The sequence below is a fragment of the Cnephaeus nilssonii genome (assembly GCF_951640355.1).
Source record: "Cnephaeus nilssonii genome assembly, chromosome: 7".
Lineage (NCBI taxonomy): Eukaryota > Metazoa > Chordata > Mammalia > Chiroptera > Vespertilionidae > Cnephaeus > Cnephaeus nilssonii.
In genome coordinates, this window is record NC_137078.1 from 95113604 (window position 1) to 95141084 (window position 27481).

The 27481-nt window shown below is 59.7% G+C and overlaps 1 protein-coding gene across 2 annotated transcripts in view; it reads right to left on the bottom strand.

Annotated features, from left to right (window-relative positions):
• KAZN (kazrin, periplakin interacting protein) overlaps positions 1–27481 on the bottom strand; it is a 340583-nt gene that overhangs the window by 76962 nt on the left and 236140 nt on the right. For both annotated transcript variants that reach the window (XM_079777753.1, XM_079777754.1), the window contains exon 2: positions 3447–3638. In XM_079777753.1, coding sequence (XP_079633879.1) covers positions 3447–3638 — 192 coding nt within the window. The remainder of the gene's footprint in view (positions 1–3446; positions 3639–27481) is intronic.

The following is a 27481-nucleotide window of genomic DNA, read 5'->3' on the forward strand; positions in this document are numbered from 1 at the left end:
TACCCCAAGGGGTCCCAGGGCTACAAGCTTACACATGTGTGAAGCTGGGGTCATGCAGGGACTTGGTTATGTACATACGTGTACATACATACATGCATATGTACACACACACATCCTTCTTTCCTAGATCGTCACTCATTGCTTCTGCCTGTAAAACTCACAGGGAGATCAAAACCCTAAACCAAACATTCCCAGACTCATCCCCACAGAAACAAAGGAACCTTCTAAATACCATTCTCCCCAAGCTAGATTCATTCTGTTGCTTTCATTTTGGAAACATGTGCTGTCATTTTGGGTGTCTGAGTTCCTAATCCTGATGTGCTGGAAAATTCGGGTCGGGGGACAGCCAGTGGGGACCTGCCAGGCATCTTTGGGGGCTCTGCGTGTTCCTGCCGCGGGGACACCGGATGGTTGTTAACGAGTGTCGCCCAACATCTGCCGCCGACTTGGCTGGTGCATTTATTCTCGCTCTCCTCATTATGGGCATGTAAATCCCTTTTCATGCCCTGCCTCCTTCTGCCCACATCTGTCTGCAATTTACTCACCACGTGCTGTGGCTGCGGAGGAAGCATCCTGTTTAAGACCGTGCGGAATGCCAGGCAGGATGCTCGAACGGCTGAAGGTGCCCAGGCACTGCTTTTCAGGAACACGGCTCGCCCTGAGCTCAGATGGGCACGAGGCCTCTAAGGTCTGGGCCACCCCTGGTGGGAATCGGGAGACCACTCCTCCAAGCAGATCCCAGAGGTCTGCCGAAGGCCCCTCGCGTGCGATAATCACTAAGTATTTGCACTAATGGCTCCAGGCACTGGGCCAACCACTTGATATCTCATTTAATCCTCACAACAACCCTCTGGAGGAGCTACTTTTATTAGCCCCAATTACAAGAAAAGCAGGTATTGTTACTGTTACCCTCAGTAAGGGAACTATGGTTCAGAGAGGTCAAGAAATTTGCCCAAGGTCACAGAGCCAGTAAGCGGAGGAGCTGGGTGGGATTCAAGCCCAGATCTGATCCCAGAGCCTCCTGTCCCCGTTACCCCATCTCTCTTGTCCAGGCTGACTTCCTCCCCAGACAGAAGATGCGGTGTGGGGTGTAGTGGGAGAAGTTTCCGGAAAAGCCCTGTATAAACTTGGCCAATTACTTAACCTCCCTGAGCCTCAATCGGTGTCTCCATCTGTAAAAGGGGGTTCCCACCACCTAGCAGGACTGGGGTGAGTGGTAGATCAAGCGCTGAGAACAGTGCTGGCGCACAGTAGGTGCTTGATAAAGCGTTCCTTCAGTGAACGCTGACAAGTCCTTGCTGATGAGACCTTGGTGGTAGGTAAGAAATCCACGCACAGAGTTTAGGAAGGAGCAAGCGCGGCGCCGTCCCCTTCACAGACATCGCGTCCTTTAGTTCACCGCCACTGTCCCAGGTTTGGAGAGGGCAGCTGTCTGTCCCGGAGCTGGGGGTGGGTCCCTGAGCCTCTGCTCACTCCCCTGTCAGCTCCTTTGGGCCTGGGGGACAGCTGAGAGGTTTTTCCACTCCCCACAGGTCCTGAGGGCAGATACGGGTGAGAACTCCTTCCCTGGCCAAGGACAGGGAGGGCAGGTTTATGGTCCCGGCAATAAATACTTGGCCAAGGTGGTTGAGATGGCTGCTTCCTGCGACAGTCCTGACTCTCCTCAGGTTCTCAACGAAGCTTGGCTGAGGCCAGAGGACCTCAGCTCCCACCGCCGGGGCCTGAGGCACCTCCTGGGGTGTCGCTGGGATGGAGCCCGTCCTGGGCAGGGGAGTGGGAAGCTGGGAGGGAGGGAGGCGCGTGCAGATCGGCCTGGATGCTGGAAGGTTGCCCACAGAGAGCATGCGTGCTTGGCACCCGACTTCCCGGCCATGCAGCGCCAGCTGGACCATGACACAGGCCACCTGCCCGCCACGGCCCGAGGAGACCACCCAGACGCTGTCTCAGTGACCCTGCGGGGAACTCAACCCCAGCAGAAAAGGGGCTCCCTGCCTGTAAGAGCCATTTGTTTTGCTGAAAGAACGCACACGTTCAGCGCTGAAACATCTGGGTAAGGAGTCAGCCTTGAGGACGTTTTCCCAGACGCCCCCGGGGGACGGTCGGTGGGTGCTGGACGCACAGCCGGCCTGGCCCGTGTGCGGGTGCTTGCTGCTCACCGCTCCCCCCTGGTCAGGGAGACCCGCAATGACAGCGCCCACGAACTGCCCAGCAAAATCCACTCCCCTCCCCCAACCCTCCTTAGCCGTGTAGCCTGGGCGGGGTCGTCCAGCTGGAAATGACATGGCCCAGCAGTCCCCGCGGCCCGCCTCATGACCCGTGCTGCCGGAGGGAACCTCTGGCCCTCAATTCTGCTCTTCCCCTGGGTCTCTCCCAGGTTGGGGAGCAGAGACGCCCACTACCCTGAACGGCTCCTCAGGTGGTTAGAGGAGAGACAAATAGATCCGTGAAGTCCCTCTTTTGGGGTTTCTGCTACAGCAGCCCGAAATCAATCTAAGTAATTAACCTGCTTTGGCTTCAAAAATAAAGTCCTCGGAGAGTATTTATGGTTCTAGTGACTGGGAAGTGGAGAGCAGGCTGTGTTTTATTGCCTTGTCTTCCCCCAGGAGAAAGGGAGACACCTGGGGAGCACAAGAGGATCGAGGCAGACCCCCCGCCCCCCCCCGCCCCTCTCCCCCAGTGCCGCATGCGGAGAGCCCTGTGTGGGGAGGGCTTCCCCTTTCTCAAACACCTTGAGACCCCTCCCCCCCGCAGAGTGCGGCAGGGGCTCCTAGAGAGATGGGCACGCAGCTGCTGCATCCATGGCAGCTCCAGGGAGAGCAGGCTGACCACGTGGGCCCAGTGGTCCCCTCGTTTCCTACAGCAGCTGCTGGTCACGGGTCAGGGTCCCTCCTGGCAAGAGACCACCTGGGCACCGACGCCACGTCTCTCCCAACTCCTCCACCTGCCCAGGGCTGGAGGCTGTCCCGCTCAAAGGACCTCCAAGCAACTCGAGAGGAGGACCGAGCCCCGCCTGGGAGGGCCACTGTGGCGAGTGAAGTGCAGGGGACCGGCCCGCCTCCAGCAGAGAGCCCAGCGCACAGGCGCACCGTCCAGGGAGGGGAGGTGCTGGCAAAGAGGAGACCCACTGCTGGGTCAGCACCTGGGTCAGCAAAGATGCCCACCCACCTGCCATACACGCTTCGGGGGAAGCCGCCCCACGACCGGCCAGGACAGGGAACCGCGGTGGTCACAGCGGGAGGAAGGGATGACCTATGTGCCCAGTCCTGCGAGAGGCAGCTTTCCACCCCAACAGGCACAGGGCAGCCGCGGCTGGGGGTCCGGGCACTGGGACCCCGATTCCACGTCACTCCCCCGGCAGAGGCCGGACCCCGGTTCCCCAGAGCCCCTGTGGCCCGCGCCCCAGCCCCAGGCGCGGGAAGGAGGGGCCACGCCGCCTGGTCACTCACCCTGCAAGGCCTCTTTGGCTCTGGCCAGCTCCTGCTCCTTCTGGGCCAGCTGCACCCTGAGCTCCGTGGCCGAGAGGACCTCGGCCGACTTGCCGCCCTGCGACTCCTCCAGGTCCTTCGTCAGCATCTCCTTCATCTGCCGGAGCAGGTGCACTTCCTCCTGCAGCCGGGACACCTCTTCCCGCAGCAGCCCTAGGGGAGAGGCACGGGTTAGAGGGCGGGCCGCTCGCTCCCTCCCTCGGGCCGCCCCCTCTTTCTGGGGACAGCCCCAAGGTGCTTGGGCTTTTCCTGTTTGCTCTGCCTTCTTTCCTCCCTGTGAGCAAACAGAAACCCCCAAAGCCACTACCTATCCCAAAGGACCAGGATCCGGTCCTGGGCCCACCCCCAGCCTGCAGAGCGCTCCCGGTGGGACCCCCACACCCCACACACTCTCTGGGGCTCCACAGCCGCTGGCATGGCACCGACAGCGTCCACGCCCATGGCCGGCGCCTTCCCCCTCCAAGGGAGGAGCACGAGGGGCCTGAGCGGGCGGGAGCCAGCAGCGCGCACAGGGGAGCTGCAGAGGCGCGATCTCACTGAATCCCACCAACACCTCCCGAGGCAGGTGCTGTCTGAGCCCCCACCTCACAGGTTAGGAAGTCGAGGCTCCATAGGTGAAACAGCTCCAGGAGGTCACCGTTAGCAGGTAGCAGAGCGGGGATTTGAACCCGGGCCTGGCCGGCTCCAGGGCCTGAGCCCCCAGCCCGACATTCGGGAAACCGCCCTAACAAGGCTCACGCAACACGTCTCATAAAACACCTCGCCCTCAGGAGCCCCGAAGAAACAGGGCGCGGGCACGCGCACCCGAGGGTGCAGGAAAGCGGGTTCTTAGGAGCAGGACCCGCGGCAGCACCGTGGCGGCGCGTCTGCGGCACCGGAACCCACCCCTACAGGCCGAGGCCCAGAATGAGACCCAGGGCGCAGCACCCTCGGCGGGAGCTGGGGCGGCCCCAGGTGCACCTTCGTCCTGCGGGAGCCCTAACCCGGCTAAGGCCTGCGGGCCGACCCACACCCACCCGCGGGCTGCTGCCCGGAGCCGGAGACACCACGCCGCAGGGGCGCTGCACGCAGGGTAAGCGGCCGCACTGGGTGGCACGCACCTCGGCAACACTAACCCGTAACAGAGCGCACACGCGTGGCCACCATGCTCACCTCACGGACCAAAGGAGGTTCTGGCCCTTGTAGCAGGCCCGGGCACCCAGCCTCCGCCTACACCACGCCGCACTCCGCCATCGCTCTGTCCCCTTCCCAGCCTCCGCCACCCTGGCCCCCGCTCTGCAACGTGCCAGACGCTTTCAGCACCCGGAGCACCCTCTCCCTTTCTTCCTGAGGCACCTCCTCGCCGTGAGGCAGGCCCCAGCACCCCCTCGGAGGGGTGTCTCTCACCAGCCCGTCTCACTGCCAGGGCGTCGGGGTGCGGTCCCCGCCTATGACACAGTTTTCATGTTCCTGGGCCTCCGGTCTGGCTCCCCCACTGGCCAAGCACGTGGTCACGAGCAGGTCCCCCCCTTACCGAGCCTCAGACACCCCATCTGTAAAATGGGTCCAGCCCCCTCGGGTGGTGTGGCTCCAAGGAGACCAGGGGGAAGCCCTCCTGCAGGGGCTCGGCCCACAGGGAGCGCTCAGTATGGACGGGCACTTGTACTCCTGGGGGGTCCTGGGCCTGGAGGCGGAGCCAGGTCTGGGGGCGGGGGACAGGCTGAGGGGGGCAGAGCTGAGGCCTTGAGGACAGGTGGCCCCCACCACCAGAGGCCTTGGGAAAAGGTGGTTTGGATCCCGGCCCCGTTCCCATGTCCCCCTTACCACTTCCTCCGAGGCCACCTGGGTCCAGCTACCTGTGCGGGCGAGGCCTCTCTGCCCGCCCAGCCCTCCCAGGGCCTCCTGAACCTCCTCCATCCCCCCACAGAGGCCTTGGGCCCCCGTAACGCAGAGCACGTCCCCCGACCCCTCGGTGGACACCCTCCCTGGCTGCCCGGCTCCCTGGACAGCCTCCCCAAGGCCACAGGGTCTTTCAGCCCCGGGAGGTGCCAGACGAGCTTCCTGCCTGCTGTCCAACCCTGACAACCCGCACAAACCCCTCATTATGAAGGAGGCCCACTTGTTTGCCATCCGGGTGCCCGGTGGGTGCAGCTCCCCAGAGCGGGCCTGGCCATACCCTCCACTACGGGGTCCCACGAGCCCCAACAATGTGTGCCGACACATGACCATTCACGCCCCCCCCCCCTCCCGGTAGAGTCTATCGGCACCGCCACAGGCCAGGCGCTGCTCTAGCCACGGGGACTCCAGGTGAGCGGCACAGACAGGGCCTGCCCTGCGGCTAGCACTCCCAGGCCCCACGCCAGCACCCCGCGAGGCAGGCCGTCTGCAAGGGAAGGTCTGGCTGCCCTGACGTCGACTCGAGTGCGGACTGGGAACTGTCCAAGTCTCTCAGCAAAACTGCAAAGTAAGAGGTTTGCTCTGGGGGCCCTCCCCTGCCCTTATTCCAGCAAACATTTGTGGGTCACCGACACTGCAGGCCTGGCACAGGGTGTCCAGAGAGGAGCGGGGAACACCCTGGGCCTCGAGCCTCCGCTGAGCAGAACGAGCACACATAAGTGAGCAGAATACAAAGGAGGGGCTGCACCTGCTCAGGGCACGGGACATTTGAGATGGGACTTGGAAGACGGGTCCGGGAGGGTGGGGAGCAGACGGAACAGCAGGAACCAAGGCAAAGGGGCCGGAGAGCCAGAGGTCCCTGCGTGATCAGTGAAGGGTACAAAGTAAGAAAGAACGAGAGGAAGCTTGGAGAGGTACAGTGGGGGGGTCAGATTATAAAAGGTCTTAACCCTTACCACTCCCCTGTACGCCAGCCCTGGCTCATCATCTCCAGCAGAATCTAAGGCTTTGGAACTTGCATTACCGTTCTGTCATAGACTGAATGTGTCTCCTCAAAACTTATAGGCTGAAAGCTGATCCTCCATGTGTATTTGCAGGTGGGGCCGGGGGGAGGGGGCGGGGGGAGGGGAGTGATTAAGTCATGAGGTTGGAGCTCTCAGGAATAGAATCAGTGCCCTTCTAAGAGACTCCAGAGAGCTCCCTCCCTCGCCCCCTTCACCACGCGAGGACACAGCAAAAAGCCAGCGGTCTGTAAACCAGACACGGAATCTGCCAGTGCCCTGAACTTGAACTTCCGGCCTCCAGAACTTGAAGCCACACGGTGTTGTTGTTGATAAGCACCCAGCCTCTGGTGTTTTAGGGATAGCAGCCCGGACGGACTAAGACACTCTCCTCCATCATGTCTCCCCCGTTGCCCAGGACGCCGGGGCCTGTTCCGACCCAACGGTGGCCAAATGCCTATTTCACGGTGCGGGCTGAGTGACTGCTAACGTATCCGGGCAGGTAGAAGACGGGTTTGTTTTGACATTTTCTTTAGAAGTGTGACTTCCGGGCTTCCTCAAACTGCCCGGGGGAAGCCAGTGAGGTCTCAACTGTGTTTCCGTAGACAGCAGAGGCGTCCAAGAGACCTGGAGACCGAGACCGATCCAGTCCTGGCTAGGACCTTAGCATGACCCTGCGACCCCGCCCGCGCGCACCCCCCCTCTCCCCCCCGCCACTTCTCCGGATCTTGGCTGTCATGTACAGCACATGGGGATGGTGCCACCTGGTTAGGCTGGCCAGATTAGCAAACAAAGCAAAGCAAAGCTAAACAAACAGAAAAACCCAGATGCACAATTAAACTGTGATTGCAGCTACACGAATCATTTTTAGTATAAGTGTGTCCTAAATACACATGGACACAGTCACACTGAAAATTTACCTGTTGTTTGTCTGAAATTCAAATTTAGCCGGGTTGTGCTGTTTTATCCAGTAACCCTACTTGCACCCCACGGGATTTGGGGACAAGAACTGGGCGATCACAGGAAGGGCGTGGCCCGGCACCTCAGGGAGATGGGGTGAAGGCGCAGGAGAGCGGAGAGCAAGATGGGGCCCGTGCCCTTCTCCTGGGCTATCGGGCAAAGGCGGGTTCCTCCTGTGCTCACCTTTCTAACAGGTGCACCTGGCAGAGACCCCGCCCCTCAAGTGGGGCCCTGACTACGCAGGAGGCGGGACACCAGGTGCGGCACCTGCAGGAGCCACCTCTCAGGAGACGAGGCTGGAAAAACAACTCCACGGAGAGAGAGGTTTGTGGCAGCTTATTCCCTGCACTGCACCTGCCCGCACTGGGTGTGTGAGCCCACATCGCACACGCCTGGACCTCCCGGGGGCAGAGACGGGGGACACTCTGGGACGGCAATCACGGGGCCTCACAGGACCCCAGCCCGTGCGTTTATGGGCTCCGGACCGGGGACAGGCACTTCCGTTGCCTCCCCTGTAAAACGGGGCTGATGGGAATAAATGAGACGTGCAGTACACTTACATGTGTTCAGCACAGCGAGCACTGTTGGTGCCCATCATACCCACACCCCTGCCCCCTGCACAGAGGGAGCACGGACATCGCTCGGAAACAATGAAGGAGCCGGAGTGGAAGACGGGTTTCTGCTGCAGAAGGATGGCTACCTCGCGGTGTGACCCCCAAGTCCTTGTCCCTCTCCGGGCCTTCACATTACCAGCCCCTTAGCGGGGCCCGCTCTTTATGAATCTAAATCAGTGGTTGGCAAACCGCGGCTCCTGAGCCACAGGCGGCTCTTTGGCCCCTTGAGTGTTCTAACGCCACTTCTTCAAAATAGACTCGCCCAGGCCGAAAACCGACTTCTGCGCATGGGCCACGGAGTTTCAATCGCACTGTACGTGCGCGCCCGCACGTGGTATTTTGTGGAAGAGCCATACTCAAGGGGCCAAAGAGCCCCATGTGGCTCTCGAGCCGCGGTTTGCCGACCACTGATCTAGATGCATGTTATCAATGATGCATTTCCCCCGTTGGCAGCAAGAGGGTCCCGGCTCGAGTCTATGACTGCACTGCTCAGTGAGAGCCACGGGCCACACGTGGCTACTTCAATGTAAATTAATTAAAACAACTCCGTTCCTCCGTGGCACCAGCCACATTTCAAGTGCACAGAGAGACGGCTGCCACGCTGCACAGAGCTCTCCGGGCCGGTGCTGGTCCACGGGCATGAGATGCAGAAGGAAGCAAGCGGTGCGCATTACACCTGGTGCAGCCGGCCCCACAGACACCCAGACGGGAGGCAGCCCCTAGCTCAGGAGACAGCTGCTGAGGACGAGGCCGCCAACTCTGAAGGAGCCATCCTGGCCTTTGCCCAAGGACAGAAAATGGAAAGATCCATTGTGTACCTTCCTGCAGTTTCTGGGCAACCACCGTGGCCTCACACCTGGGGCGGGGCGGTTCGTGGTGGAAGGGGGTGGGGTGTCATAAAAAAAGCCACGGACGCGGCAGGACTCCCAGGGCCACGGGAACTGCAGGTGAGTGCTGCCGGGCAGGAGAGCCCCAGGAGAAGCTGCCAGCTCCCAGCGGTGATGCCCTGGGGTGGCCTGACCTGCAGGTAGGCCATGCTGTGGGAGCCCAGGGTCCTCTCCCCTAGGGAAAGGGGGTGTGGCACACCCACTCAGGGTGTGGCAGGAGCTGGGACCCTTCCCTTCTTACACATCTCTTTTTGTTTGCAAGAGCAATGAGTACCTAGCGCTTAAAAATACCATTTATCCGCCTCCCTTGCAATTAGGGTTGTCCATGTGACCCAGTTCTGGCCGTTGAGGTATAGGACAAAGACCCCAAGGAGGTCTACCCTTGGAGAAAAAAGGGCTTTGAAGAGAGAGAGAGAGAGAGAGAGAGAGAGAGAGAGAGAGAGAGAGAGAGAGAGAGAAGGCTTTGCCTCTTCTCCGCCTTCCTGCCTGGAAAGTAGACTCGGGCTGCAAGGCGGACATCTCCTGAGGGGTCCTGGACTGAGAGAGGGTGCAGACCAGGCTGAGGGACCTCCCCCACCCCCCAGTGCACAAATGTTGTGCCCCGGGCATCTAGTAATCTTGTAATTACTGTGTCACGATAACAACTGCCCCTTGACTAAGCACACACTACGTGCGCCTGACTCTGCTGTAAATAGTTTACATGCCTTAACTAGTTTAATCCTCACAATAACCCCACGAAGTAGGGCCTAGTATCATCACCCCATTTTACAGACAGGGAAGTTGACGCACTGGAGTTAGGTGACTTGACCAAGGTCATGCACAGTCAAGAGCAGAGCCAGGGTCTGAACTAGGCGGTCTTGCTCCAGCACCCACACTCTTAACCCCGGCACTGTATCACTTACAGGGGCTGGGGGTGGGTGATGGGGGTGACGAAGCAGGCATGCCCCCCACTCACACCAGACACCTAGAGCTCAGCCCAGTGCCGGGCTCTTGGCAGACATGCCAGAGCAGTTGGTGCCCAGAGCGGTAGAGGGGGACCGGCAGGCCTGGGGTCAGCCAGCCTGGACTCGCTCCTGGCTCCCCCACATCCCAGCTACCTGACCCTTGGAGCCAAGACCAGTCCCCACGGCCTGTGGTAAACATAAGCAAAGCAACCGTCTAAGTGGGAACGCTGTGGAAGGTTCTAGATGGGGGTCAAATGCAGTTTGTCGCGATCATCATTACAGAAAAGGGCAAACCTCGCCGGTGCTCTGAAGGAAGGCCCGGCTTCAACAACCTCAGAGCCCTGACCTTGGGACTCCGACCCAGGAGACCCCGGAGCGGGGATTCAATGACGGCCGAGGCTGAGCCAGCACCTCTGTCCCGTTCCCCACACAGTCTCTCCCGCCCCGCCCCAGCCCCCACTATGAGTGGAGGCAGACCCAGGAGGACAGAAACAGGCCCAGAGGCTGCAGGCACGAGGGGCACACGGGGGACTCTCCGTGCAGGCCAGGCTGCGTGAGGTCGTGGATGCAGGCAGGCCCGGGGTGACTGTCCCCGGCTGCCTGTCATGGGTAAGCACACATCTGTCGGGGCCGGGGGTGCTGGGATCGGGAGCAGCCGTGTGGCCCTGGGTTCCAGCCCCGGCGGGCCCTCGAAGCTCTGTAAGTGACAGGAGCCGTCACGGGCGTTCAGGCTGGTCTGGAATGCGACGGTTTGCCTGTGGACAGAGACATCTGGGGACCTCAGCCTGGAAGAGCAGCCTCAGGGCCAGCCCAGGTGCCCCCACCGGCCTGGTCCCTGCTCGGGGAGCTGAAAACAGACCTCTTGGGCCACCTCTGTCCTGTTCCCCACAAGGTCTCTCCCGGTCCCTACTCTGAGCGGAGACAGACCCACGAGGCCAGAGATGGGCCTGACAGCAAGCAGGTAAGGGCTGGACCTGTGGCTTCCTGGAGATCTCCTGTTCTCTGGGCCTCTGTCACCTGACCCTGACCCCGAGAGCCTTGGAGGTGGTGGGAAGGGATACAGCAGTCACCAAATACAGGCGATTCTCAAATACGCCGGGCTACGCCTCCCAGGTGTGGACCCGAGGGCCGCTCCCGGGCCCGTGCCTGGCGATCCCTCCTGCAGGTGGGTGGGGGTGGGCATCGCGGGTACCAGGTGCTGCAGCCTTTGTCTTTGCTCGTGTTGACAGCCATCGTTTTCCCCTTGGGCCGTTGTTTAACCGTCCTCACTGCAGAGGCCGTTCCGGCACAGCCGCCAGCCTATGGACGCCCCTTTTAGCCAGGCCGCCTTGGGCCCCACCGTTCCCACGGGAGAGCGGTGCCCACCCAGCTCCGAGTCCCAGGGACCCGCTGCTCTCCAGGGACAGGGGTCTCATCCCCCTGTCCAAGCCCTGAACGCGGGCCCGGCGCTGGAGATGGACACCAGAGCCCCCGCCCTTGGGAGAGTGCCGGTCACAGATTTAAATGCAGAGACGCCCCGGGGACGTGGAGGAATCACAAACCTCCAGCACACAGCTCCCTAGTTCTTAGGAGCTCAACCCGAGGACCAGAGCGGCAGAGGGAGGTCCCTATGAGGTGCCAGTCTGTCCCCCGAGGCCCTCCTGCCCCCCTGCTCTGCAAGCTCAGGACAGCCACCGGCCACTGGCGGCCTTCCTGGGCCTGTGGCTTGATGCCACCACAGCACCGACCCACGGTCCCTGGCGGTCTGCAAAGATCTATCAGCAGGTGATGGGGGTGGGGGGATGGTGGTGTAAAACTCCAAATACACCGTCTGGCTGGGGGTGGGAGACACAGGCGCTCTCCTGTCACCTGGGTGGCTGAGTCCCCAGGGGGCGGGGGCAGCAATTACAGCTTGGTCCCAAGCCCAACGCTCAGGCCTCCCTGGTGACTGAGGAGCCCACTCCCATCTAGGGGCTGGGCAGAAAGGATGGAGAGGAAAGGGAAGGCCTCTCCCAGGGCCTGCACTGCACACAGGTCCCTGGACTCAGAAGCCGCGAGCCGAGGCCAGTTCCTGGTGTCCAGGGGGCTGAGGGCAGCGGTCCTAGGACCCCCTGTTGGTGCAAGGAAGCACCTCAGAGAGCCCCTCTGAGCTTCAAAGCCACTGTTCCTCTGGGCGGCTGGCTCGTCCCACCTTTTTTTTTTAAATTTTTTAATATATTTGTATTGATTTCAGAGAGGGAGAGAGAAATAAAAACATCCATGTTGAGAGAGAATCATTGATCGGCTGCCTCCTGCACGCCCCATACCAGGGATTGTGCCTGCAACCTGGGCATGTGCCCTGACCAGGAATCGAACTGTGATCTCCTGGTTCATAGGTTGATGTTCAACCACTGACCCACACCAGCCGGCTCATCCGACCTTTTTAAAGTTCCTCCTTATCACCCCCTGGATGGGGCAGCAGATGTTTCTGTCCAGCTCACCTCCAAGCCTCCTGTCTTTTTGACATAGCACCCCCCTTCCCCTTTGGGGTGCCATCCACTCTCAAGGCCCCTGGTTTAGGGGTAGAAATGTGATCTTGGCTGGCCAATCTGAGCACCGAGTTGCCCGGGCCACTGTGATTGGTTCAGGAGGGGGGCATGACCCAAGTCAGTCCAATCGGAGTCAGCCTCTGAACCGGGAGCTGCTGCTGGCGGGCCACCTTGCCACTGAGAGGGAAGCACCGGTGAGACAAAGACGAGATTCAGATGATCCCTGCGCCTGGATCACACCACACCTGAAGCAGGATCTACCTCTGGACACAAGCCGAGACATTCTTAAGCCCGACTGAGTTGCAGTTCCTATCCCTTGCAACTGAAAAAGAATCCTGATAAACTGCATCTGTCGGGGATCATTTTCTGGGCCCCCAGCACCCCAGAAACACAAAGGCCATCTGCCCTGTGTTAAACGTTCCAAGCTACCGCTCTCCTTCAGGAACTACACCAGCAAAGCGGACACTGGAATTTGCTTCCACAGCCCAGTGAGCCCCTCTCCCACGTGTACTTCAATTCCAGCTTCTCTCTGACCACAGTGGCCAGTCCCCTGGCTTGGAAGTGGGGAAGTTTCGAGCTTTCGAGTTCTGCCTCAAGGCCATTTACAGACTTTTTCCTGCCCAAATCGGCCTCTGTCTTCTTCTCCCACCGAAAGGGGTCTGGCAGCACCAACTGCACGGCCACTGGGCCACCATCCATCCTTCGCCTGAGGTTCCAGCTTCCGGTCAGGGGCTGACCACGTGCCCGGCACTGAGGCCTGGCCCCCCGGAATCTCTCGCCAGGCCTGTGGGAGCAGTGCTAGCCTCCCCAGTTCGCACATCAGAGACGGAGGCCACGGCAGGTGGACTGGCTTGTTCAAGGTCACAGGGCTGGTTCAGGTGGCGCAGCCGGATCCCAACTCAGAAGTCTGTCTGACTGCAAAGCTCATGGTCTTCACAGCGGGATGAGGCTCCCTGCCCTAAACGCCATGCTGTGCGTATTTCTCGAGCTACGTGCCGGGAGACAGAGCCTGGCACGCGAGCAGAGAGATGGCACTTTGGTAAAAATGGTAGCCTCCCCCCCCCCCCCCCCGCCCATCCTTGCCTCTTGCCTCAGGCTTCTGCCCTCCCCGAGGCCTGGCTCCTGCAGGCAGTCTCCAGGAGAGGGACAGCAACCTGTTTCCCTTGCCTCCCTTGCCATGCATGACTCTCACCTCTCACCCCTCCTCCCTCTTTGTTCACCACTCAGGGGAAAGAATTACCAAAACACGACGAGGAAAAAGAGAGGAGAAGGCCCGGCATTGGTCACACCCACCAACGCATGACACAGGCCATCCGCCCAGCGAGCACAGAGCTCATCGCGAACTGGGTGGAACCAACCTGACCGAGGCCTTGACACTGAGGGAAAGCCCGGCCCCGAGTCTGAGTCAGCAGCAGACACCCCATCTGTTTCCATCTCCACCCACCACCTCCTTCTCCACCCACCCCACCACCAGCACGCAGGGTGGAAGCTGCCTGCCCGCTTGCCAAGAGCGCGGTTCTCCTGGGCCCCGCTCCCGGCGGGAGAGCCACCTGCCTAGGAAGACTGGGACAGGAAAGGCATTCCCACCCCCGTTTTATAGACATCCCAACTGAGGCCCCGAGGAAGGTGTCTGGAATCCACGACTCTGACCACGAGGCCACTGGTTCCCAAGACCTGGCAGCCAAATGGGAAACATGCTTTGGCTAGAACATCCTGCTCGGCCCGTCCCATCCACCGACTCAGGGGTTAAGTGCAAGGCAACGTGTCCGGCATGCCGACGGCCCACGCAGATGTCAACAATTACACAGAGAAGAGACGTGGGCGAGCGGAGCCCGGCCCATGGCGCCCCTCGACGCCGTCGTCACGCGAGGGCAGCGAGTCTGAAATCCCCACGTCTTCAGATCCACATCACGGACAGATTCAAGCTTTCAAAACCATTTAGACCAAGTCCAGACGGCGGCCCCAATGGATGGCAGACCTGGACTCTGTCTCAAACGTGGCTCCCGAAGAAGGAATCAGGAGCGGGCGATCCCTGCGTGGCCTGACCTCTAGGTCCGTGGTCAGCAAACTGCGGCTCGCGAGCCACATGCGGCTCTTTGGCCCCTGGAGTGTGGCTCTTCCACAAAATACCACGGCCTGGGCGAGTCTATTTTGAAGAAGTGGCGTTAGAAGAGGTTTAAGTTTAAAGAATTTGACTCTCCAAAGAAATCTCAATCGTCGTACTGTTGATATTTGGCTCTGTGGACTAATGAGTTTGCCGACCATGGCTCTAGGTCCCTCAACTCCCTCACCTGGAAAAGCGACGATGATGGCTACGACCAGCAGTTCTGGAACAGGCTGCGGGGCCAGATCCCGGCTCTGCCCTTTAGCTGTCTGACCTGCGCGGGTCGCCTCTCTTTCCCTCTTCCGGGGAATGGCGATGATAGTATCCACCTCCCAGATAGTGCCACGTCCTGTGAAGGACAGTAACAGATATATAAGGAGGCCTGGCGCCACGTAGACCCTCGGCAAATGTTGGCAGCAGCCCCGATGCCATCCGAGAGGGTGCCTGGCCGCATGGAGGGGGCGGGAAAGGAAGAGGATGTCGTGGGCTCCGGCCACCCGGTCCTCAGCGGTCACTTGGCAGGAGGTGCCCGAGGCCGTGAAGGCTGCAGGCCGCTCACGGCTCCACACAACTCACTCCTGATGACTCTCCAGCCCCACGGAGCAGCTGCCCCAGGAAGGAAGAAAATATGCTTTGCATACTTTAAATGTTTCACTGATGAAAACTGGCAGGGCTGCCTCTCTGAATTGTTCAGCAATAAAGTCAGTAACGAGGGCGCTGTTCGAGGCTCTCACCGCTGGATCGGGTCGGGAGCCCGCGGCGGGCAGGAGGGAGGGCGGGCTGGCCGCCAGCGCGGAGCCCGCTGGGGCTTCCAGAAGGCGCCATCTGGGGTTTCTCAGAGGGGCACTGGGATCACATCCTGGTGTCCTGATATGAAATTGGAGCCTCCCTTTGGAGGCCACGTCCCGAGTCAGCAGGGGCAGAGGGGAGGGCCCTTCCGGCCGGGGACATTTTCCCACACTCCCAGGATGCCTGCGTCTCCAGCCAATCGAGTTAATTGAAAAATTACCTTGGGCAGAGAAACAGCAGGCCCAGGCCACCGGGGCTGGGTTACAGGGGACCCTACCCGGTCTCCAGCCGACGGGACTCGACAGCCTGCAGCTGGGGGCCTGGACCCCGCTCGGCACGCCACACGAGGGGCTGTTCTGTGTGCCGGGCACACGTCCCGTGCAGTCCCCAGCCACCCCAAAACCTAAGGGAAGCCCAGGGCTCTCACCTAGGGGGTCGTGGGCCACAGTGGCCGGGCTGCCTGGCGCCCCCTGCAGTATTTCCTTTCAGGATGCTCTTCTGCATTGTGCCACAGGGCCCCCCAATCCCAAACGCCGACAGCAGAACTCAAAAGGAAGCGCGACTGGCAATAGGCCCGCTGCCCGGCCCGGAACACGACGGCATCCTCACACGCAGGCGGCCACTCTTGGGGCTGATGCCGCTAAGCTGACCGCCTTGAACTTTTCCTTCCAAGTGCTGTTATGTCTGCCATCCCAACCTTGCCTCTCTGGGCTGTTCCATCCATTCCGGTCCTCCTAGCCCCAGGTCTCTTCAAAGAGACAGCGTCCCCACAATTCCAAGGGGTCCAGCCCATCTCCAGAGGCCTGTGCAGTCACAGACGCTGAGACTTCCATGGAGGAGACCAGAGGGGACCCCGCGGCCCTGTGCCTCCTCCCATCGGGCCACAAACATCAGGACGAGAAAGGAACAAACCGGTTAGAAAAACACCCGCATTTCACTCGGGGAGTCTCAGCAGTGTGGTCCATCCATGAGCCAAACTGGTAATCAAGACACAGAAAAATGTGGGGTAATTGTGGGGGGAGGAGCAGTGGGATGAGGAGGGCAAACTCCAGTCCCCGAGGTCCTGCCCTGTCTGTGGACGGAGCTCCTCCCTGCAGCAAACAGTGGCCCTGACCCAGGAGCTGCGTACAAATGCTTGCTGAACACCTGGAAGGCGGTCTAAGCGGCGGCACACACCGCAGGGGTGAGGCGGGCTGGGGTGGAGTGCCAGCCACTTGCTAACCGCTCTGTGCCTCAGTTCCCTCGTCTGTAAAATGGGGCAATAGCAGCGCCTCTCTCACAGGGTTGTTGTGACCACACACAGGGAACAGTGCTTGGCACACGCCAAGTGCCACACAGATGCCAGCTCTTCTCCCTCCCTCTCCTCCTCGGGGAGCCACTGCCTGGGCTTCTGAGACCAGCCCCCGCCTGGCAGTCTTGTCCCCGGAGGCCCTGGAACTCCTGACCGGAGCCCAGGGTAGAACCTTCTAGTCTGAGAGGGCGGTGCCCAGGCCTGGGAAGCCTTCGGTGTTGCCGCCCGCCCCCCTCACTGTCTCCAGGTTACAGAGTGAAAACGGAAGAGGAGTAACTCGGATTCCTGCTTTGAGCTGCCGCCGACTGGCCACCAAACGCTTCCCCTGTCTGTCGGCCCCTCCTCCCCCCACCACATTTTGCAAAGGTCAACGCTCATTCCACTCCACAGGCTGCCTCTTGGGAGAGCAGAGGAGAAAACTATTCAAAAAATGTAAACTGAAAAACCCCAAGGCTCTCCTGCCTCCCCCTCCCACACACCCGCATGCGCACTCCCACACGCGTGCACGGCTCGCACCCGTGCCACGGGACTCGAGACCAGGCCCCAGCACCTGGGTCTTAAGCACAAGCAGGTGGACAGAGAGGCGATGCCGAGGTGTCAGCAATGGTGACCGCTCCCCCCCGCCCCTCCGCCCCCCCCCCCCCCCCGGCTGTCTTCCTTGCAGGAATACAGAGGACCCTGCCACCCAGACAAGAAAACCTCGTACAGAACAGCATCCTTCTCGGCTTTTCTGGAGCACCTCCTGGCAGGAGCCCGGTATTATACGTGCCCTGGCACCATGCGCAGCCCTGACCCAGGAGCTGAGCCCCAGAGGTGCCTGTCGAACTGAATGCAGCCCAGGGCACAAGCTCTGAGCTAAGGGTGCCCTCGATCAGGCCAAAGCCCCCCGCCCGCACTCTCCTGACCCACGTGCTTCAAGACCAAACATGCTTTCCTTCAAGCCTCTCTCCTACTGTGCTCCCCCCCGCCCCCCCCCCCACACACACACAGCCAGGAGGACATGGCACCGAGGAAAGAATGGCAGGTTCACGGTTTGGTGGCCACCGTGTCCAAGTGTCCGGCTTGAATGAGGGGATGAAGTGGACGTCGGATGGGAACCGTTTGGAGTAAGTCAAGGCTCTTTGTTGGTCTATTGCAGGGGTCCTCAAACTTTTAAAACAGGGGGCCAGTTCACTGTCCCTCAGACCGTTGGAGGGCCGGACTATAGTTTAAAAAAAACAACCATGAACAAATTCCTATGCACACTGCACATATCTTATTTTGAAGTAAAAAAACAAAACGGCAAAAACACCCGCATGTGGCCCGCGGGCCGTAGTTTGAGGACGCCTGATCTATTGTATTCTCCTAAGTCTCTTCCTGCTGAGCTTCTAGATCTTTCCTCTTTCTTCTTGCCAGTCCACAGTCTTCAAACCCGGAACACTGGGCCTTAGGCGGGGACCCCTGACATACTATGGGCACTCGTGGCTGCTTGAGGGGGATGGAGAATAGATATGAGTGAGGGGGGCACCCGGGACTGGCGGATGGGTGATTTAAAACGGAACACACGCTCCCCGCCGTTGGTGGGGTGCTTAAAAACTGCCCCCCCCCCCCCCCCCCGTGGTTGGGCAAAGCGGCAGAGAACAAGCCGGCGGAAGACGGGCCCTAACCAGGTGTCTGCACTGTAACTGGACTGGGTCCCGTGGGCTCGCTGCCATGTCCCTCCGGACCGGCAGGCTGCACCCCAGCCAGGCCAGGGAGGCCACTCCCTCTCCCGCGGTAGATGGTACAGAGCTGCAGACATTCCAGGAACCCAACGGCAACAGCATCGACAACACGAAGCCACACAGAAAACCCCAAATGCAAGCTCTGGCTGTTCTTCAGCCTGGAGGCCCTGCACAACGCGGCCTAAACCCAGGACAGGGGGACGGCAGGTGGGCAGACAGCGCGGACTCGGCAGAGCCCATGGGCAGAGCCGGGGAGGGTCCAGGTTAAGACCCTCGCGGTGATCACAGAGACTAAGCCAGGGTCACCCCGCTGCCCGGGAAACTGTTCCTGCTCCTCATCTCTGGCGAGAGCTATAAATCTCTTTGCAGATTACCAGTTCCCCTGCGTGCACACCTGCAAAAAGCTAATTTGGGGGAAGTAAGGGAGCAACAAACAAACAAACCACAACCAAGGCTGGCCGGCCCTGGAAGGCAGGCAGCTGACTCAAGTTAAACATTTCCAGGCAGAGAAACTCGAGCTCCTTTCCAACGGGTCAGCACTGAACGTATTATTTCTCTCTCCACCGCCTCCTTCTGCAATCTCCTGGCTGCACGCAAATGTTCACGGGACCTGCCTGCCAAGAGGTGAGTGCTGCTTGTTTGGCCATGGAAGCTGCTTATGGACTAAAAAAAATACCATGTGAACTTGTCACCGAATGTCTTCGGGTTCCTTTCGGCCTAAGAGCCGTCGTCAATCAGCACAGGGGTGGTCGGGGCAGGGTGGGCTGCAAACACGGGGAATGGAGTCCTCATTCCAGGGCCCTGTCCTGGCCCAGGCTACCCCGCCTGCCCTAAAAGCCTGCCCCGCCTGCCCTAAAAGCATTCCACCGAGTTTCCAGCTCCCTCTCTCCCCGCCTGCTCCCAGGAGGGCCTCCTGATGCCTGAAGGCTCCTGCTGGGTCCTCGGAAATAAACACCGGGAGAGCCTGGAACACACAGCTCAGTCTGGGGAACATTCTCTCCTTGGATGTGCGAGGGAAGACGCTGGCTCCGGGTGGGGGACGAGAAATCTGAGGCTGGTCAAGCTGGGTGGATCAAAGGAAGGCGCCCTGTGCTCCATGCCTCCCCAGCCCAGCCTGCTCCGTCCAGCTGGGAGGAGACACCTGGGGAAACAAAGCTGGTGCAGGAAGCCACCGCGCCTGTCCTCTCACGTCAGAGCCTTATGTCGAGGAGAGAGGTTTGGTGTGTAAGACCCTCAAATGGTAGGACGCAGGCCAGAGGGTGGACGCTCCACTGAGACCCATTTCTGGCTCAATAGAAATGTTGAGTGCTTAAAATGAATCAAAAAGTGTAGGGGCTGCCTGGAGAGGAAGTGAGTTCCAGTCCTGGGAGGCATTCAAGCTCAGGAGGAACACCTGTCCTGGACATTAGGCGTCTATTAGTCTTCCCTGGGTAACTACTTCCCCACAGGCCCCGGAAGGAAGCAGCTAGATCCACCAGGTATCCTGCCCACCCTTACAGATGCAGCTGATTGGACCAGGGCGGTCACCTGACCCTGGTTCTACAAACCATTGGTTGGGCAGGAACCAATCAGATTCTCTTGTCTCCCAGGCATTGAAGAGAATGAAAGGTTATATATATTGTAAGGCCAGGGGGCCACTGGCAAAGGAGTAAAGCTACGGAGTATCCTTGAGGGGAACTAAAAGGGAACATGAAGGAGAGAGCATGACCCCAGGCTCCCACTGTTCCTGTCTGGACCCTATGTGGCTGGTGTTGAACTTCTCGAGGTTGCCTGTTGTCCCCTGGCCGGGGATGAGGGAGGCAGGGTCCTCCAGGGGGACGGCCAGGCTGGGCAAAGGCGATCAAGCCCTCGAACTTCTCTAAGGCCACCTCAAGCTCCCTCTGACTTTGGGGGCCTGTGTGTGCCCCACACACACACACACATGTACTTCCTGCCCAGCACAGAGCCCAGACCCTGACCGTATGCCAGAGAACAAAGCTCAGTCATGGCCAAGACTCCCAGTACCCCAACAGGCAGAAAAGGGTGTGGTGGGCACACACCCTCAAGTACAATCCCCCGCCCCCATGGAAAGGGTCTTCCCGCACTGCCATCGTCAATGCAGAACTCATGCTTCATGGACATCACTTTGTCACATGCAATCCATTTAAGATGGCTCATTAACAAAACAAGAGCTCCACGTATTAAGCGCCTACAAAACGCTACCAAGCCCCGCCGGGCGGGTTCCATCATTCCCACTTTAGAAGACAAGGAACCCGAGGCTCAGGAAGATGGAGCAGCAGGGCTGAGAGCCCCAGTGTGGGCTTCCGTCAACTCACACGGCTCTGACAGAGTGCCACCTGCGTGGGAGAGCGGAACCCTAGCAGATGCTATCTCCAAAAACTTCTCCCCAACGAGACCTCACCTTACCCCAAGGACTTTATCTTCTACTGATCATTAACATGGATTTGTCCAAATTGGGCATCTCTCTGGTCACCTCTTATCACCCATGTTGGTGTCAAACTAATACATGTGATGTTTATTGAGCACCTACTATGTGCAAAATAATTATCCGAAAGGCTCTATATCTGAGGCTTTTTCTTCCGAGTCCTACAACACCTAGCCAGGAGCATAATGTGCAGCTGCTGAAGGATCATACCACATCTGCAGGGGGCAGCTCCTGTGTCCGCCTCCGGGCTTCTGTTCCCAGCAATGAACATTCTCTCCGGCTTTCCTTTGAGAAACACGCCACTTTCACGCTGCGTGTTTCACTGGAGGTTCACAACCTCAACCTTTTCTAGGGAAGGAAGGGTACATGACCTGGGCCTGGTCAATCAATGCATTCCATGTGATTGGACCAAGTGATTGGTTCAGAGCTGTCACATGATTAAAGCTAAGCCAATGAGAGTCAGCCCTGGGATTTCTGCTGAGTACACTGGGAATGAAGCACTCTCTCTACACTGGAACCCTAGAAAGGTAAAGGTTACTTAGACTTGTTAGGTTATTATTATTTTTTCATTGATTTCAGAGACGAAAGGAGAGAGAGAGAGAGACAGGAACATCAATGATGAGAGAGAATCATTGATCGGCTGCCTCCTGCACGCCCCCCGCCCTGGGGATCGAGCCCATAACCTGGGCATGTGCCCTGACTGGAAATCGAGCTGTGACCTCCTGTTTCATAGGTTGACACTCAACCACTGAGTCACGCCCGGCCCCAGGCTGTTAGGTCCTTTTTGTCACCAGAAAGGGTAAAACCCAAACAGATGAAAGGCGAGTTGGAAGATGACATCGTTTAAGCCCCTGCATGCAGCTATGCCTGTAGCTAGCCCTACCTCTGATCCCTTCAGTTACGGGCAACTATCCATTTCCCTCTTTGTCCGTCCGTTCCAGTTGTGTTTATAACATGTGCCATTCAAACAGTCCTGCAATTACATAACTGCCTGGGCAGGTGGTGGGGAATTGAGAAGTGCAAACTACACAAAGTTAGCTTTCCCATTAAATCGAGTTATTGAGCACTAAGCACAGACATCTCTGAATCTCAGATGCCACCCTGAATGAGGGTGATCATGCCTTCCTACCTCACAGGGTGAACGGGAAGAGTCCCCGAACCCTCCTATGGCCTCTGTTATCTTTCACAAGCTAAGGCCGAGAGCAGCAGCAAACCTACAGTTACCAGGGACACCCACATAACTCATCCACACCTGGGCCTCCGGCTGGCGTTTGCAGAGCTGCCTCAAGACCCTCCCACTTCACAAGGCCCAGCCCAGCCCAGCCCAGGGAGGCAGCCACAGGAGCCCCCCACTAGGGCTGGGGCCTGGACAGAGGGCTGTGCCTGACACCTTCGAGGGACAGCGTCTCTTGGTCATTCCTCACTTTAGACCCTGCCACGCACAGGTGGGGACAGAAACAAGTGATGCTGCAGGGCTGACTGCAGCAGGGACAGGAAATGGTGGCGACTATGAGCTCAGGCTGAACTCAGGTTGAATCTTGCCGCTTTTACTTCCTGGCTTTATAGCTTGGGGCAAGTTTCCTGACCTACCTGTGCCTCGGTTACTTCATCTGTAAAATGGGGCGATGAATGTACCGAATTTATTTGGGTTGTTTAATGCAGGCCACCCTGCAGAGCAGGGGTGCTTGGATCAGGTTCCCTTGCATAATCGTCACCCGAGCGCACACAAGTGACGTCGAACCTTCTAGGGACCGTTTAAGATTACGGGGTGGACGGTGAAACGGGTCCCTCTCAGTGCACAGGGATTCAGAACACCTGTGCGTCTACCTGGTGAAGCGCCAGTCTCTGAAAGGGACCCAAGTGAACAGGACCAGCAAGTCCACCCAGGAAGCAGGAAGGCCAGGCTGGCTCGGGGACAGTGGTCATCAGGATGGAATGCAGACGGAGGCCCAGTCACCTCGGCTGCGGTCATCCAGGGTACATGGCCTTTGGGGAAGCCCCAGGGGCCTCGCCCAAGAGAGAGAGAGAGAGCAGGAAGAGAGAGCAGCTGCTGGTCATTGCAAACAAACCGCAGCTGCCTAAGGGCACGATCCGATCTCCCTTCACCGGGCCCCAGGTGGCCAGGATTTTCATCAGCTGCAGTCCTCGGGGAGCTAGGATTCTGGCCCAGGCGTGGGGCCAGAGCAGCAAACATGAACACACTCATGGATGCAGTGCATTCCTACTTCCTTTCACCCGAGGCTGCAGAGGACACGGTGCAACCAGCAGCCCTAAAGGCCTCAGGCTCGGGGTTAGGACCGGAAAGCTCTGCGGAAGACCAGTGCCCCAGAGGGAGTGTCTGGGCTCCCTCTGCCCGGGGGACCCCTGGGAACCAATGCAGAAAGGCTCTGCAGGAAAATTTCAAAGGCAATGGAAACACCAAAAGAGCCTTTGGGGTCTAATTCTCCAACAATATCCTTGACTTTGAGCACCAGGGGGGAGGGGGGACTGACTTCAGGGAGGACTGTATTTTACCCCCGGCGGCATCCCTGACACTTAAGAAGGATTCAGGTCCGGGCAAGTGCGTGATAATTATGCAGAATAAAGGAAAGGAAGAACTTCCGGAGCTCTACCAGGCTCGACGATGCCGGGGACTGAACACCAACGGTCCACTTGTTATACAGAGATACACTGACCAAGCACCACAAAGGGCCAGGGCAGGTGTAGAACCAAATGGCCACATCGTCACACCTGGAGGCCAGAGGCAGTGGGGTCCGCTCAGTGGGGGACCCCGCTGCTCACTAAGAGCGGCCGCTAAGGGCCGACACAGGTGGGCGCGCTCCAGCTCCAGGCTTGGCAGTGTCCGCCCACCCCCCAGCCCTCAACTCCCAGAACCTCAAGCTTCAGGGCTGGAGGACAGCCTCCTTACCTGCCCTCCAGACACCAAGGAGCCCCTCTCAGCTGGTCCCTGAGGGAGTAATTGGCTTGTGGGAGGAGCTGTCCATTTCCGGCGGCTCTTCTTGTAAGCTCCTCCTTCTTGTAAGCTCCTCCCTCGGAGCCTGCAGGTGAGGTGTTCACCCAGGCCTGTGGCTGTCTGGCCTGAGAACGAGGAGGCCTATGGGGGAGCCCGCGGGCAGCTTCAAGGGCACACCCTCCACCTGCCCTCTCCTGCCTCTACCTTAGCGCAGGTTCTAAATCCCAGAAGGGAACTGGGGATATTCACTGACCCGTCCAATCACTGACAGAATTACCGACAGGGCTGCAGGTGAGGCTCGTCCACCGGATCAGCCCAATGGGGCTCTTCCTGAGGTCCCGAGGGGGGCAGATGGCAGCACGCCATGGCCCCTGCCCCCGTGGAGGTTACGGGTCAGGGTAACTCAAGAAATGCTCCCGCAGGACCCAGTCTCAGCTACACCGTGTCCACAGGACACGCACCCGTGGCCTCACAAGGGCCAACACCGAGGGGAGGGATGGGCAAGAACCGCTCTGCAGAAGGGTGGGGGCCAGGCCAGGGTGAAACAGTGCAAGATGGTAAGGAGGAGAATGTGGCGGGGGGGGGGGGCGGGGGGGGAGGGAGGCTGAGCCGGCTGGCTCACGGGACGGTGAAGACACCCCGAGCCCCTCAACAGGAGTCCGAAGAGGGGTTGTCGAGGTGTGTGGCTCCCAGCAGCGAGCCCAGGTCACAGCAGGTCCTCGCCACCTGCCAGGATGCACCCGGAGCCTGGCTGGGTCTGGGGCGGGGCTGAGGGAGAGGACCCTCCCGATACCAGGTAAGGCTTCCGACGGAGCCTGCCCGCCCACAGAATGTAAGCGCCAGGAGGGCAGGGCGCTGCAGCGCCAGGAAAGTTACAGACGAATCAGGATGACTTGGTCCCTCAGGCACGGGTCTGCCCTGACCAGCATCGCAGAGGGAACAAGGTCGCCGATGGTACAACCACATTGGTTAGGTGCCTTGCGTGTACAAAGCATGTCCGGGCCCACGGCTCGTGCAAAGCAACCACAAACCTGTGAGCGGAGCGGGGCTGGCACCAGGGATCTCATTTCACGGAACCGGGAAACTGAGGTTCCCAGGGGAGCGACGCCACAAAGCAGGTCCCTCAGTGGGTGAGCCTCCCTCAGAGGGCGAGCCTCGGGCCAGGTCGGTGATCTTGCCTGCCCCCCCCCCCCCCCCCCCCCCCCCGCTCTCTGTAAGCACCGGGAAGAGAGGATAGGCAGTTGCTGTGCAGACTTCCTCCTTCCTCCAGGCCGATGGACACCAGGGGAACCCGCAGAAGCCCAGTCCCTAAGAGGGGGCCTGGGGCCCCAGGGCAATGGGGCCATCTGGCCCTCTGCTCTTCGGAGACTGTGGCCTGGGGTGAGCAGGCGGCCACCAGCTGGGGCACTGGGAGAGAGGATGGGGTGGGTGCTGCTGGCTGCAGCTCTGCTGGTCTCTCCTGGGACATCCCCATTACAGCCGCCCCGTGGGCAAGGCCCCTGAGAAAGGCACAATCATCTCCCAACCCTCCCAGCAGTCCCTGGGCATGAAAGGGAATTGGCAGCTCTTGGCAGCTGGCAAGAGAACAGACCAGGGTCCAGGGGGAGGGGGCGGGGGCAGGAGAAGATGGAAAAGAAGATTTGGGGAACATTTTTAAGTGGCAGGAGCTTCTTAGAAGGGTCTTGTTCGGCGGCCGGCTGCACGCGGAAGCTCCAGCCGCACGGCCTTGGGTAGCGTGTTAGACACACCGCTGGGCCCAGCTCGGGTTCCGGACTCTGCAGGTCTGAGGTTCTCGGGGAGGCTGATGCCGCGGGTCCTGGCGCCCAGCTGGAGAAGCCCTGTCGCGGCCCTGTGGTTGTGGAGGGTGGAGATAGAGGCACAGGGTCGCCGAGGGGCAGCGGGGGGCTGGGAGACCCACGTGAATAAAGACGGGAGGTGCTGGAGGCCTTGGTCTTTGGACTTCACAGTGGGTCAGAATCACCGGGGTGGAGGGGACTTGTTGAAAATGCAGGTTCCTGGGCCCCTGCCAGACAGTTTAGACCAGTGGTCGGCAAACTCCTTAGTCCACAGAGCCAAATATCAACAGTATGACGATTGAAATTTCTTTGGAGAGCCCAATTTTTTAAACTTAAACTTCTTCTAACGCCACTTCTTCAAAATAGACTCGCCCAGGCCGTGGTATTTTGTGGAAGAGCCACACTCAAGGGGCCAAAGAGCCGCATGTGGCTCGCGAGCCGCAGTTTGCTGAACACGGGTTCAGGCTGTCCAGGTCTGTTAGGGGCCTCAGAACTTAATCTCCACCACCGCAGGCTCCGGAGCGGTTCTGACGCAGGCGTCCCAGGGGCCACGCGGGGAAGCGAGGCGGCCTCGGGAGCACAGCGGCAAAACCAGCACCTCCGGCTGCAGGAGCTGACGGGCCAGAGACTGTACAGTCTCGTGCTCCGAGGCAGAGCCAGCTGCGCCCCCTCCCACAGCGGCCGCCCGCCAAGGTGGCCTCGTACACCCCAATCCAGTCTGAAATGCAGCTCTTCTGTCACACTAGTTCCAGTTGAAGCCCAGCGAACAGCACAGACACACAATGTTTCCAACTCGGCAGGTCTGAGCGGACAGCTCTGGCCCGGAGGTCACGTTCTGTCTGCCTCCGTTTCCTCTTCCATGAAACAGGGCTCTCCCGGGGTCTTTCCCGGGGTGGAGAGAGGAGAGGCGGCTGCAGGGGGAGGTTCCTACCCCGCACCCCAGGACCCCTGCACCCGTGGTGGGGAGGCCGCCCACTCGGCAGGTGGCTTCCTCCTCTCCCCGGAGCCAAGAGGAGGGCCTCTTTGCCTGCAGCGGGAGCCTCAGGGGGGCAGTGTCCCTCCTGGTCGGCTGCTGGTGCAGCCAGAAGGGCCGGAGGAAGCTCCAGGCGGTGACGGCTGGTGCCATGGGAAGGAGGGCAAGCCCGCCCGGGCCAGGGGATGCTGCCGAGGGGGCCCAGCGAACAGCCAGCGGCGATGGACCGTCAACAGAGTCCTGTAAATCCCGTGTGACTCCACTTACATGAGGCACCGAGGCCAGGCCAATGGTGGAGACAGGCAGGGGCTGGGGGGGTGTGTGTGACTAATTCATGGGGACATATTCAGTTTGGGATGATAAAAAAGTCCTGGAACTGGACAGTGGTGTTCGTTGCATACACTGACATTGTGAATCTATTCAATGGCACTGAAGTGTACACTAACAATGGTTACATTTACGTTATAGATATTTTTTACCACAATAAGAAAAAAATGGGGAAAAAGTGCAGGGTCCGTGACTTCACCCTGGATCTGCTGAGCCACTCTCTAGAGGGGGGCCCTGGGAGTCTGCACTGGAGCCCTCTGACCCCTGGGACCCAGCACTTGGCAGGCCTCCCACGCAGGAGAGAGCCAGGAAGAGCCTCCCCACCCCCACCCGCAGGCCCCTGGGCTTCCCACCCGAAGGAGAAAGTCCACAGCACAGAAAGGGACGGGACCCGCCCTGCTCCCGAGGCCAGAGGAAGCACAGGCAAGCCACTCGCCAAACACGTCTGCCACGTGCACATCACGCGGGCCAACAACCAAGGCGATCCGAGCGGGGCCGGGAGGGTGGGCGGCGGGGCTGGGGCCAAGTCTAAAGAACCAGCAGGAACCCTGGGTCAGGTCAGGGGTGTGGTCTGCTCTGCCCCTCAGCGCCCAGCCCGGCACCTGGCTCAGGTGGGAGCTCCAGGGAGAAGGAATGTTGGTTGAATAAAAGGCACAGAAATGCTGCCGGCAGCCTGAGCGGCGGAGTGGGGCTTCCGAGCAAAGTCAAAGCCGCACTTGGCTTCTTTCTCGCCATTGCACGTTGTGAGTGCGCGGGACAGAGCTGCACAGGCCTCCGTCTAACAGATTCTGAGGCCGTGTGCCGGGAGATGAGTGTGTGTGTGTGTGTGTGTGTGTGTGTGTGTACA